We start from the raw sequence: 14,172 nt of genomic DNA, 5'->3' as shown, positions 1-14,172 counted from the left end.
TACGGCAGATGTCACTCCTGTCGCTATAAAGTGAATCATCAGTTAATATTTGTTTCGTGCCATGTATTTCTAATTGTTAAATTATTTTACACTGTGCTTATTTTATAATATAAAATTTTGTGCTACATTGGAAAGAATATTTTTTATTTGAATTTTTTGAAGTTTAATTCGTAATGGGTAGAAGATATTATTGTGAATATTGTGACAGATCGTTTAAGGATGACCCAGAAGCCAGAAAAAAACATCTTTCAAGTTTGCAACATGCGAAAAATCGTGCAGATCATTATAATATGTTCAAAGGTAATTATATTTATTAAAAATAATTATATTTATTAATTTTTTATTGATAAAATATTTCGAAGATTTGATAAAATGTATATATCGATCATAACCTCAAAATCACTTGTTTTAATATTACTAATATAAATTTTATTTTTTTTTTATAGATCCAGAAATTATTTTAAGGGAAGAATCTACAAAGATACCATGTAAATGGTATTTAACTAATGGTGAATGTGCATTTGGTCTTGGTTGCAGATATTCCCATTATACTCCTCCTATGATATGGGAACTTCAACGTCTTGGTACTATTCATAATAATTCAATGATAAATAAAAAGAATATCGCACAATATTTTTATATAATTTTTTTTTTACAGTTGCTATGAAAAATCAATCAAAATTGAATATAAATCTTGAAAATGGCTGGCCAAATCCTGACGACATAATTAAAGAATATTTTGAGAATAATACAAGCGCAAGCACTACAGATGATTTTACATATCCTAATTGGCATAGACCATCAGAGCTACGTGATTATTCTATGCTATCACCATCGCTATGGCCTATTACACCTGAAAGTTTAGCAAATACTACGAGATTTGAAGAATGGGGTTAAAAATGTAAGGAATATAACGTTCCTTGTTAAATTAAATGAAAATACATATATTTAAAACTCATCCAAAAGAGTAAATAATATATGATATATAAACAATTTAAATATATAGTTTTTCAAAAAACTGAATATTTTGTTAATAAATGAACATATAAAATTAGGAAATGTGTTCAATCTTTTAAATACTAAATATTATTGATAATATTATACTTGTAATAATATTATTTATTTAATAATTAAAATAAAAATTAGGAAGAAAACAAATAGTTTTTTGGTATTTTTTTTGATTAAACAGATGCACCATCTTACGAGGCAAGAATGAATCAGACTCGGTACTGTTCGGTATTTGTCGGTAACTTCCGTGACTACCATCTGTCCTCCATCATCCCCTCCACCAATCACCGATCAGAAAGGCGAGCACACAATGAACTCCGGTACACCGTCACACAGTAGCGAAGCACCCGTTGCCACGATAGTTTGGCATTTTAACGTCGTGTTCGGCGCGCCGCCGTGTCGTTTCAATTTAAAATCAAATTTAGTGTATGTTTGCGAGTCGAGAACTGTGTTACGATTATGAGATTGACTCGATTGCGTGACTCGTGTGAATTTTCGTTGGTGTGCCAATCAGAAAGTGTTTGAAACTTCTCAGTGCCTCGGCACGGCGGGACGCCGGCCTTCGATCAGCCGACTGGATTTTCGATCGCCACTCCGGATCATCTCAATCGCACCGGTGAGTCTATATAAATATGTTTTTTTTCAATATGCATGTTAAATCGTCAATTAAATCTCGTTCCTGCTATTTCATGAAAGATATAATAGAATTAAGTTTAAACGAAGCACGTGATTCGATAGAGAGCGAAAACGTTCACAGCTATAAGAAAAGATTGTCGTGATTTCTTGCGACCATAAATAGAGATAGAGATAGGACGAGGAAAGTATTCAGGTATACAAAAAACATTACCTAGAAAGAATTTTCGAACATCTGTGCCTGTGGAAAATATTTAGATTCGCGAAAGTGTAAAATTGTAAACAGAGGCCAACACTGATTTGACAAGATGATGCGTCATTCAAATACAAATAATATACATATAATTCCATGATTATTATTTCTCTTCGTATTTTCGCTTGGTTACAGAATTTAAAGATAAAACGAAGAATTTAAATACAATAGATTTCGATTAGTTTGCGCAACCGGAACGATTTTATTGTCGTTAACAATATATCATCTTCTTCGGATGAGATGTGGTTTTTCTTTTTTTTTTCCTTTTTCATATTATAAGATTATTATTCACTTTTGTTATGAGAACATATGAGCTTTAAATCATATAACCATATGCATAAAAAAATCGTTTCGCTTCGCATAAAAGAGAGCTCTGAATTAATTCTCCAATATGAATCGTGTGAATTTATGTATATAATATTTGCGTTCTATTATATATTGATAACTAAGAAAGTTATTTAACCAGTAACTTATATTTATGAATTGCTACGTAATTATTGATTATTTTTATAATTACAGTTGTAAGTTTGAATTACAACATTATTACAGTTCATCAGATGGCAGCCAAATTAAAGGAGTCGCCATTATAGTAATTGGTTAAGAGATAATATTTATTTCACGATCATCATGATACCACGTTTTCTCATTTAAACAGTTTGAGATTCGATATTCAAATCGGTTATTATAGCAAGGGAAATCGGTTCTTACGTATGATGATATCCTTTGATAATGTATGCATTATCACGCGTATGATAATATATTGATATTGAATATCAAATTGATTTAACCCAAACATTATTCTTGTTAATATAGATATAAAATAATTTATATTTTCTATGATATTATTCCAAAAAAAAACACGTAGCTCTCCTCGCATTCGATAATATCAAATATTTAATATTTTAATAATTAAATAACAATCGAAAAGATAAACATAATTGGACGTAATGTGTGCATGAACTTGAACGATACCGAGAAAATGATTCAAACATAGTGGATACAGATTCACAGACATTACATCACTGATATCGTTTCCGCCATAACGTCCACGAAGTCTCGTTGTTGCAAAAAGGTTAAATGTAGTGTGACGACCGGGTGGCAACGACCTGCCCGCCATAGACGAGAGAGTGGAGCTACGTGTAGTCGCGTCACGATTCTTACCGGAGGTCGTGACCTTGTCGATATGGGGAATAATGGTGCGTTTGCCTGCACGAGGGCAGGATCTTCCCTATGAGTCAGTTTCCCGATCGATTTCACGCGTGCATCAGCGTCCATTGTCGCGTTCCGTGCGTAGCACACAATGGACTTGTCTATTTTGGAGCAGCTGCGCGGCCCTCTTTCGAACAATGCGGCCCAGAGAGAGAGCAGCCGAACGTGTATACGCCGAACCGGCCATTTTTCGATCTTACTTTTCGTAGAATCACGACTTCATACTTCATACTGGACTAGTCGGGTATTGCGATCGATATTTCTGGCATTAGAATAATTTGCAATTATATTTTTAATGATTTTACTAAGAAAGATGTAAGCGATGAAATTTTTTATTTCAGAAAATTTTATGCGCTTACGAATATTAGAACTCTATTCATAAAGGCTTAGAAATGCACGGACAGTATATGTTATGTCGTTAATTCGTCACGAGAGTTAGAATGGAGTAATATATAATATAGTCAAATATAATTCGAATAAATTTACTGATTCAAATAAATTGATATACAGTTTTTAAAGAATAGTATATAAAATCTAGAGATAACAAATAATCATTACATTCGGACATTTCATTTAAAAATTTATCAAATATCTGAAACATTAAACGTGGTAATTCCATTGGAACATTAATCTCGTAAAAACAATCTTCAGACGAAACGATCTTAAATCGAAGTTAATTTCTTGCATGACGTCTACCGTAGAACTAATTCCCCTTCGACACACGTTATAGTATATCTAATCGACGACTAATCTTCACAAGGACAATACGCACATCCGATTCTAAACGATCGATAACTTCGTATAGAGAAGTCTCGATCTGCCCGTAGATTTAATACGACGCAGAAGCATTTCGTTCGTCTGCACCACGAGTACGATCTGTAAAAACGAGCCACCCAGCAATTTAACGTCATTTATTTCTATTGCCTTTATGTGGGCCTATTATGTCACGCGATTTCTCCCCGCCCTTTATCGCGTGGCAACTTGTACAATTCGCGCATATATACCGCCTTTCGTAAGAGTCAATTGCGAGGTAATTTTTCAAATTGCCAAACATTCGAGAATCGATGAACACTTCGCAGTACGGAGTCGTTTTACACTCCGTAATCGATTGTAGACGGTGCATTGTTGTTTTCGATCCATTGAAAGATCGATACGCGTGATATCGTGATTGATAAACAACGACATTCATAGAATTATTTTTCCATAGCTGCTCGAGGCGAAGAATTTTTTGATCAGTATTCATGGATATCGCGATACAGTGAAATTCCATTTTATTGGAGCGAAATTTTAGTTCGCGTTCGCGCTTGATCGACCTATTTGAAAACAGTGACGCATCGTATGCAGATCTCGTTCAATCTAAATAAAATAATGACGTCATGTGAAAGAATTCGTGTTATGAACAGAAACAAATATCAGTTTCTGAGGATTGTTCTTTAGAATCGATGTTGAATAGATCAGACAATCTTCTGTCGATAGAATTCATTTGTACGAAACTTATATTTGTTCGATAAATTATAAACTTATATAGATTATAGCATAGGAATATAATATAGGAATTTGGAAAATGTGCCTAATTTTTATTGGATTTCTATTTGGCACATGTCGCATATATTTGTCACACAAAATTAGATAGTTAATATTTGTCAATAATTTTTAGGATTTTTAGGATTTAAGGTTTTTATAATTTTTCTATCACATGACTGACATGATTGAAATATAGAATTCCAATTTGAAAATTAGATTCAGTTGTTTTTTTTTTTAATTTATTATAATCGGTATTGCATTGCATTCATAATTGAAAATTTTCGAATTAAATTGAATAATATATAGAAGACTACAGAAGACTCATTGCGATGAGAGATTTTAAATCGTTCCTATCCTGTAACTATTGTTATTATTGTTATGTAATACATTATTGCGCAAATCACGTAATAATAGATGAATATATAAGATATAGTTTCCTTTAATGTCATTTTATGGTATTTTACATCATTAGTATCAGATTTTCAAATTTTTCTGCATTTTAAAATTCATTATATGAAAGATATATAAAAATTTATTGTAAAAATAAATCGTAGAAAAATAATAACGTAGAGAAAAAATAGAAACATAATAAAAGTAATTGGAAAAAAGCTATAGTTCTCGGTTTCACGAATTTTATTAAAAGGTTTTCAGATAGTGTATATACTTTACAACTTGGACATTTCAATCACGCTTAAGCGCATGTTCCTACATAACTAAACAGAGTCTTTTAAAATTAACTAACAACAAAAGATACTTCGGTAAATTAAATCACGTTTTACAAAAAATTTTATTTTATTTTATTTTTTTTTAAATTTAAAGTTATACGGATTTTTAATATATTAAAAAATTTTCAAATTTATAATTTTCCTATTTGAAGAATTCTTCTCTCAGATTATTACAAGAACAATATCATCATTTTATTTTTATATATCTATCAATAAAGAAAATTATTATTACAATTAGATTTAAAAATTATAATTTTATTTTTTTATTTTAATTTATTTATTTTCGTTTTGAACGAACGAAAAAGCGAAAGTATAGTAAATGAAAAGCGTGAATAGATAGTATCGAGTGAAAAAGTGAAATTACATTCATCCATGCTGACATTCCAAAAATTCTAACCGGTTCTCGAAGTCGTCTGGGAAAGATATGCGCCACGCGTGTTCCGGAAGAGTTAATAGAATCCGCAGACGGTTCTCCATTCTTTTTTCCGCGTTTAAACGAACGAGCGTGGAATTTCGCAGCTTCCGTCGCGCAACTCGCGAGAAATCCACACTATGGTTCGAATAAATTAAGTTTATTGTCTTCACGAAACCACAATTTTAAAAGATCTAAGTTAGAACGAGTTAAACGTGGATCGTTTATTGTGCAAACGTGATGTAAATCAATTTTTTTTCACGCGTTAGATAGATATTTAAAAATTTATCCAAGGAAGTATCCAAATCGATTCAAAAATATTGTAGTTTCTGCACATTAATTTAATAATTTGATGAGAATTATATCGAATCAAATATGCATATTACTTCAATTAATTTACATTATTTTCATAATTATTGAATTGTTCAGTTTGTTAAATTTGCAAGTTAAGTTGGATAAATTACTTTATACTTCACTACTGTTATAGCTAGATTAATTAGAAGAGATTTATATCTTTTAGGAACTGTAAGAGATGTTTTGACCTAGTTCACTTAGCGTTTAGTTAGATTATGAGAAATGAACCTGCGCCACTTTCATAACGAGTGATCATTCAATTTCGTTCATCGACAAATTTTTCTTTTTTTTTTCAATTAATCACGTGGGAATTTTGGAATCTACAAATTAATATTTTATCATTTTCTCGATTTCTTTCAAGAAATGAAATTACATACCAATTTCGCAATAAACGATCCTTAGATTAGAATTGTTTAAATTTCTTAAAAAATGAAATTACATGAATTTCGTAACAAACGTCTATAATCATTCTCCTAGGTAACAAGTAGCTGTAAATCGATATCTTAAAGCTAATAACCTTCGACTTTATCGTATGACAATTCATCATAGTAATAATCAGTGCGAACATTTAACTTCTGTTCGTGATAATATGATGATTTTTTACTTGGAATGCTCGCGAATAAAAGATATAAATCTTATAAACTCTCACTCGTTGACGCAGAAATAATGGAGATTGAGATTTGCAATGGTGGAGAAAATTGAACTCGTATTTACGATAAAATATTACTTCCTTGATTATCCGCGAGGTGAAGATGTAAATTTTATTGAGTCGATACTCGTTTAGGAAAAGAACGATTAGCGAGGAGGTAATTAGCAAGGCTTTACAGACGCCATTGCCAGAGGTGGTGTCAAAAGATAAACACTCTTTTTGCTGCCTTATAAATTGGAAACGTTACGTTGAAGATATTATTCTGCTTGATTTTTAAGTTTGAATTGTCAGTAGAATAATGTATTCAACGTTTATGAATAATGATTCGAATAGTAAGATTCATATTAGTCGAACATGTAGCTACAAATGTGTATTGAGTCTTTTATTTTATTTCATTCGACGATTCTTCTCGCGTATTATCATTGTTTGATAATGGTCATAACAAGATTAACTTGAAAAACTTTTATCATTATTATTTTTTTCTTTTTTTATACGTATAATATTGGTTGCTATATAGTCGATTGCCAAAAGAGTTTTATTTAAATATAATGAATATTTTTATAAAAAGAAATTTTAAATATTCCATAAAGTTTTACATAGATATCAGATCTTTAAATATATCCATTTTTGTAAAAGAAATATTATAATGAAAATTAAATGAAAAATAATTTTTGTTATAATGTTTCAGTTACAAGTATTGGCAACAATAGCTCGTGTGTTTTATTTTATACATTTACAATAATAATATTAAGGATAAAAATATTCAATACACAATTATTACAATTATTTATCGTCTCAATTAATCAAATAGCCTTCGTAGTCATATTGTAACATATCCGAGTTGAAAGCAACGTTCAATGATTGATAGGGTCAGCAAGGATTCAATATAATTCTGGACACGTGTTTGCCTCTTCAAATTATGTTTCGTGCAAGGGTCAATTCGTTCGACGTAAGATTTGTCTCTTACGTGCTGCTAAAAACTGGTTGCATTGACCAAGACGTTTGAGAAGTTTTTTCATTTCTTTAATAACGGTCTCGACACATGTTGCACCAATTAAAATCAATAATATTTTGCGTAAAGCGCTCATGACGTCGAGTTAAACTTAAAATTGGATTATATATGGTCGAAAGAAATCGATGCCTTGCACACAATTCACTTATATATATCCTCCAAATATTTGTCATATTAATTTTTAATATCTACGTTCCATCCTTTGTCTGTGAATTCTGAATTGATCAGGTTAAAACTTTATTTAATATTTAGTAATTATGCATAAATAATGCATAAATACATCAATTCATTTCTTCTTTGGAAATAACATTTTTGTACAAATTTTCCCCTTTGTGTGTTCGTTTCATATTGGATATTTCACTCCTTGATACTCAAAGGATTTAATTTTTTCTTCTTGAGGAATTTTCATTTGTCATCAGTTGAAATTCCGGTTTCACCCTATCGTTCTCAAGGATCAAATACCCATCTGCTGATGTCAGACAGTTTAGGTATTAGAATAGAATAGAAAAATGATCGGGGCTATCATTTCTAATGCGCGAGACGTTCCTTTTCAACGAGCTTCTCACAATCCGATGCAGAAAATTTATAACCAGAGTCGAGCAAAGTGCCAAACGAATGCCTCTCTCTTTTCCTCGAATTAACAATACATTGTAGCATTCCATTTATCGTATTGTGAAGGTGTTAAAAAAAATTACAAATTCATCCATTTTTAATGATGTTAAGGTTCAAATGAATATTCCTCTTCGTTATTTATTTAATTGTATTCTGAATTTCATTCAACAATACCTGTACTGTAAAAGATACTAAAAAAAGAAAAGGAGAGAAATCTGAGAAATTTTTGTCAATAATTCCAAAACAAATTGGAAACTTCGAAGAATAGGTAAAAAATTCAAAGAAAAATTTTCAGTAATTCCAAAAAAAAAAATTCTGAAATTGAAAGTTCAATCTGTACACACAATTATGTAACTACAACACCTCGGCATACTTATACACGCAATGTTCATCGTGCAATCTCGTCCAAGGGGTCAATCCATCGACCACCCTCGATTTTTTTTCCTCCTTACACGAGGTCTCTGGCTGCGGTAAAATCTGTCAATAACCGTTAGCATGCGGTTTCAGCTGTTTACCAAACAGGTTTGAATACGAGAGCAATGCAAGCCCTCGTTCTCCCTGGTCGAATATGCACGTATTGCATATTTATGGAGGAGGAACACGGTCGGCTCGCGTGATTTATGAATATCGCGAAAAATTCGTGAGCGATTTAATGAGCCGCCATTTTACGGGCCCAACAACAATGCCAAAGCGAAACCAATACCGTTATGTCTCAAGAAACTGGAGGGTCTGAATTGAGAAAATTTAATTCAGCGTTAAAAAGAAAAGGATCTCAAGAAAAGAAATATATATTTTAACACAATAATTGGTAATTATTCAATTGTTAAATCTTTATTCTTATTTTTAGCGAATCTTTTGGATTTAATTTATTCACCTCATCTTGTTGTTTTAACACAGAATATAATTTTTATAGATACAAGAAAGGGGTACCTGCGTTTTTATTGCACAAAATTTAAAAAAACAAATAATCTTTAATAAAAATAAGGATCTTATCCGTAAAAAACGATGCAAAATCTGTAAATCCATTTAATGAAGTAATCTATCTAAAATTATCTCAACATAATCGGAAAAACCATCCTAAGGAATCCCGCGTTGAAATCAAGAAGAATCGTTTTCTAAGATCCACGTAGACCCGTGGTCGGGTGAAAACCTGCGATGGCCAGTTGCACCAAGCATCAGGAGCAGGTAGATTAGATCCCCTTTCGTTACGAAACGACGAAAAGCGTTTCGTTGATTCGTGTACCGGAAGCGTGGTCGTGAACCAACCATTAGGTCCCCCGGCGCACGGTGGCTCGTAAATTCCCCGAAAATCACTGGGATGACTCAGTGTGAGTCAGTTAATCCATTTATATCCGCTTTCAGATACACGATACATACTACTACGTTACCGTTTTAAAGTAACGGTCCCGCGGGTAAGATTTTCCCCGGGAATTCACGGCGCATCGAAGGTGTACGTTTACGCTCTCTCCGTCGCAAGTGTTGTGTAGCGGTACAAAAGTGCGCCTCGTTTATTGTCTCCGTTTGCGCGATTTCCATGGAACCGGCGGCTTTCAAGCCCCGTTGGCCGGCGTATTATACGACACGAATCGTGGATAATCGATAAATTCGTGCGTGGAATGGGAAATCCCCCCGACCGACGCCGAGTTTGTATTGGTGGAGATTTAACCCTTTGCCATCGATGCCGTCATCTCCATCGATCCAGTTGGCTGGATTTATTCCAGATCGAATTTTTAAATCCAATTGGATCATTATTTGGAACATTTGTAAGTATTGGTTGGAGTGATGATTTTTCGTTTCGTAATTGTTTTAGAAATAAAAAGTAAGATTAAAATTTATAGTTTCAGAGAAAGGAGATGGAAATAACAATCGTGATTGTGAGATGTGGAATTAATATTAAGGTCGTTTTCTAAAATACAATTTTAATTACAGTTTCTCCAAAAATATTAGGTATACATGTATGTATACACATTTCACGAAAATTAATTGTACTTAATAATTGCTGATTTCGTACACCTTTCCATGTGATTCATTTTTCGTGTAAGTACGTGGTTTGATAAAATAGTACGCGTATACAATTTTAATTAAAATCCATTTTCAGAATGGAAAATGTGTTCTTGACAAGAGTAATTAGTATTTTTAATTTTATGTATTGCTGCATTATTTATAAAAATACGTATGTAATTATACCAGGCTACGAAACAATCAAACGCATTCATTCTACGACTTCTACGATTCACCTTCAAACTGTTTTCACGATCGTATAATTTTTTAGAGAATCGAAATCATTCTTGATTCTATTCAATTTTAATTATATCGTTAATTAATATTTATTCGTTTCAGTGTGCATATCAAATTCATCGTTCTTCGTGCCATATTCGTGAAGTTATTCAATTAAAAGCTTTCGAATCGAAATGATAAAATGGAATCGTCGTATCATCATCGAAGCACTATCTACCAATGTTCATTGCATAAAATCGATTGAATTTTTTAACATTTCTCGTAATGTGGAAACGTTGTACGTTATCTCTTTCGATAATAATTCCATCTAATCTCTTGTCTAATTAAGTAAAAGTATTCTTTTGTGATAAAAAATATATTATACTTGAATTCGATGTACAAAAGGAACGATGAGATATGCATAAATAAAGAAGACTGTCGGTCCTCTTGTCGACCAGAAGAATCGATTTAAAGAAAATCATGCCAAAAAAGGAAGAAAGAAAAAATCTTGGTGCTATAAATAAATTTTCTCAAAATTTATTTTCCAATCCAAAGATTAAAATTATATTTTGAACGTTTTATAAATTCTCTGCACATTTCTCCACGTTATCGTGCAATATACGAAAAATATTCATGAAAATTTGATTTAAATTTGGATTAACAAATAAGTCACGTGCATCATAAACAACTCTTAATCAACACTGTATAACAAGATGCAAGGATTGCAACGCACGTGTTACGAATGACAAGATGATTCAAATTAAACAATCAATCTGCAGATTCCATAAACATCGCCCAGTTTTCTATTCGCTCTCAGTATTTATCTCTGGAATGTTATTAAGACAATGCTCTTAAGCCTCTTCGTGGAACCAAACCCTGTTTCAATATTTAAAATATATCTTATTTTATCCGTGTACGGAGAAAGGATCGTTTTAACGAGTTATTTCAACAATATATATATATATATAAAAGAGGATTACAAGTGGATAAGAAATGCATTTATGAAAAATTCTTAAATGCGTAGGAAGTCATGGAATACAGAAAATATCCGAAGCAAAACACGTGGCATGATATTTACGGGTGAAATACGTCTTTATTTCTTTCACTTCCTTTATTTGCGCTCGTGAAAACCTAAATTTGCATAGATATCTACAATAGTCTACAACTCGAAAAAAGAGGGGGTTGGGAAATATTGTGATAAAGTTAATCTTCCGTGGCCTGTTCGTACGCACTAACAAAGAGAGAGAAAGGGAGGGAATATAAATCGTAACGAGCACCTTTCATACCTGAACAACCATAATGCGCTAAATGATACGCTCGGGAGGTCTTTATGCTCAAGGTCGATCTTACAGGCATTATTCGCCTTTTATGAAAACGACATGAAAAAGAGGGATGGATATGCGTGCGCGTGTAACAGATTCTCTCTCTCTCTCTCTCTCTCTCTCTCCGATACGCACGTTCCTCGCGATGCGATGCATCGATTTGTACGTGGCTGTGGTATCCACCCCGTGGATATAGTCTTTTATGCGTCGATTCTTCAACCGGGTATCCAGCGGCGCATCGCCGTTCCTTTATGGCGGAAAGGAAAATTAAGCGGTTGAAACGTGGCTAGGGTCTTGGACTCTAATTACTTTGCGCTCTGATCAAAAACCCCTTTCGCGATTGAAGTTTCTTGTCCCGCTGTGAATTCCTCGACGCGTGTTTTTCCTTTTTTTAAATTCAACTTGTAAGGGTGATAGGGTGTGGATACAAGCATTCGAAAGCAATTATATCCTTTTGAAAGTTTCTTCTTTTTTTCGAAACGGATAAATATTGTTTCATTTTCAAGTTTCATTCGATACGATATTTTAACAATGATGAGCGAGTGAATTTATCAATTTTATCTATGGTCAAATCGTTATAAAAATCCAATTATACGATGGACTTTCTTCGAGTCAGAATCATTTTAAGAAAATTCAACATTGACTTCTAGATCTCCATACCAATTAAAAAGTTATTCGAATTCCCCTTCTTCTGCAAATATATTCGTAGTCACGTAAAACGATTTTCCCCAAGACCCTTAATCCTTCACGTCGGACTGTGGTTTTCGAGAGGCAGCAATTCACCAAAGGGTATTATGACACCTGGTTGCCTCCCTACCTGACTGCATTCCCAGAAGACCTCTAAACGTTCCCTCAAGGCTACTCGACTTCCTACTTCCAGAATGTTACACAACTTTGAATTATTCATCGGGAAGGGGGCCTGGTGAACGATAACACTTTCATTGTTCGTCACTCGGTCGTATTAGAATAATTTCGTGTTGCATTAACATAAAAATCGGTCGTAACACGCTTATTACACTGTGCAAGTAGCTCTTTATCACTTTTTTATCTCCTGTTTTTCATTATTCTTTCGGGAGGCGTCGAAAGATTTTTATGTTATCAACGCATAAAACGAATATCTTTATATTACGAAGTTTTTCTTTTCCTTAGCTTTAAAATGGAACGTAGCAAGTTGTAACACGGAATATTTAAAACGTTCGACAATTTTAAAGTTCTGAAATTCATTAATCTTCCGTGGGCAACCATATTTTTCTCTAGGTAATCTGAATTTTTTATCATTCTAGGCTTTGAAAACATTCTAAAATTTAACGTACGAATAATTGTTAGGATAAAATATATAAAATATCTCTTCGAAGATCCTAGGAAGTATTAACTCGAATATTTCCACAGAATTAGAAAATTGCACGAGATAGAAGAAATCAAAAATTTCTTAATGTACGATATATGTAAATTTGATTTAACTCGATTAATGAGATGGAATGTATGAAATTTGATTATTGTTGAAATATCAAACATACCAAAGTGTATTTAAAAGTGTATTGAAAAGTGATTCTGACTCACATGAAGGTATTCTTATTATTCGTATTTCCATTAAACAGTAATTTTGCTTCCTCTTCTATGAGTAATTATCAAAACTCTTACTTATTTCAAGGACGATCGTTCTTGCCAAGTAACAGTCTTTTCTTACATTCTGCTCATTTTATCCTCCAACAACGTTCCTATAAACTGGTTTGTTTTTATCATCGAATGCCTGTTTCGTTTCGTTCTTTTTCTTATTCACTTTTCAGCTCTATATATAAATCCACAGTTCCATCCACAAGAATCAAAAGTTATAACGTTATTATATATTTATTTCGTGGACGATTTTAAATTTTAATACTATGTCTATAAACTTTTAAAACAATCATCAAAATATATATATATATATATATAAACTTGCATGAGATTTAAGAAATCAACTGCAAGAAAATTTGAAACTCTTACAAAATATACAGGAACTTGTTATTTATAACAAGAACAGCATAAATACATATTTTATTTTGCTTGTCAAATGCAAAAATATGCATTTGCAACTAATTATAGAAAATTCATCATCATCATTTTCCTAAATTATTTTCCTTCAAACAATTCCAAAATTATAATTCCAAATTCTTCTCATTTTCCCTTCCTACATCAAACTCAAAAAAAATCACTCAATTCTCATTAACCTTTGCATTCGATTTTTGCATCCACAAAACTACCA

At 32.3% G+C, this 14,172-nt stretch overlaps 2 protein-coding genes across 3 annotated transcripts in view; both read left to right on the top strand.

The window, feature by feature from the left end:
• Positions 1-16: 16 nt before the first annotated feature.
• On the top strand, positions 17-1,324 carry LOC122720537 (zinc finger matrin-type protein 5). 2 transcript variants are annotated; one of them, XM_043947312.1, is made up of 4 exons: positions 17-300; positions 447-584; positions 659-901; positions 1,190-1,324. In XM_043947312.1, the coding sequence occupies exons 1-3, from the start codon at positions 174-176 to the stop codon at positions 895-897; spliced, it is 504 nt and encodes a 167-aa protein (XP_043803247.1). In that variant the 5' UTR covers positions 17-173; the 3' UTR covers positions 898-901; positions 1,190-1,324. The 2 variants fall into 2 exon arrangements, with proteins under 2 accessions (XP_043803247.1, XP_043803246.1); XM_043947311.1 differs by lacking the exon at positions 1,190-1,324 and having other exon boundaries at positions 19-300; positions 659-1,038.
• Positions 1,325-1,365: 41 nt separating this feature from the next.
• The window catches only part of LOC122720534 (pleckstrin homology-like domain family B member 1), a 69,696-nt gene continuing 56,889 nt past the window's right edge, over positions 1,366-14,172 (top strand). Inside the window, exon 1 of the mRNA XM_043947300.1 lies at positions 1,366-1,624. The gene's annotated coding sequence lies outside the window, so the exon portion shown is untranslated. The remainder of the gene's footprint in view (positions 1,625-14,172) is intronic.

Source organism: Apis laboriosa, unplaced genomic scaffold, assembly GCF_014066325.1.
Source record: "Apis laboriosa isolate Shangri-la unplaced genomic scaffold, ASM1406632v1 scaffold12_cov154, whole genome shotgun sequence".
NCBI classification, from domain to species: Eukaryota; Metazoa; Arthropoda; class Insecta; order Hymenoptera; family Apidae; genus Apis; species Apis laboriosa.
This window is presented reverse-complemented; position numbering and strand designations above follow the sequence as displayed.

Bases quoted from the DNA above. Each gene is read 5' to 3' on its own strand.
- LOC122720537 (XM_043947312.1), top strand. From the start codon at position 174: ATGGGTAGAAGATATTATTGTGAATATTGTGACAGATCGTTTAAGGAT. The intron at 301-446 runs GTAATTATATTT...TTTTTTTTATAG, and splicing joins TCATTATAATATGTTCAAAG to ATCCAGAAATTATTTTAAGG. The intron at 585-658 runs GTACTATTCATA...TTTTTTTTACAG, and splicing joins ATGGGAACTTCAACGTCTTG to TTGCTATGAAAAATCAATCA.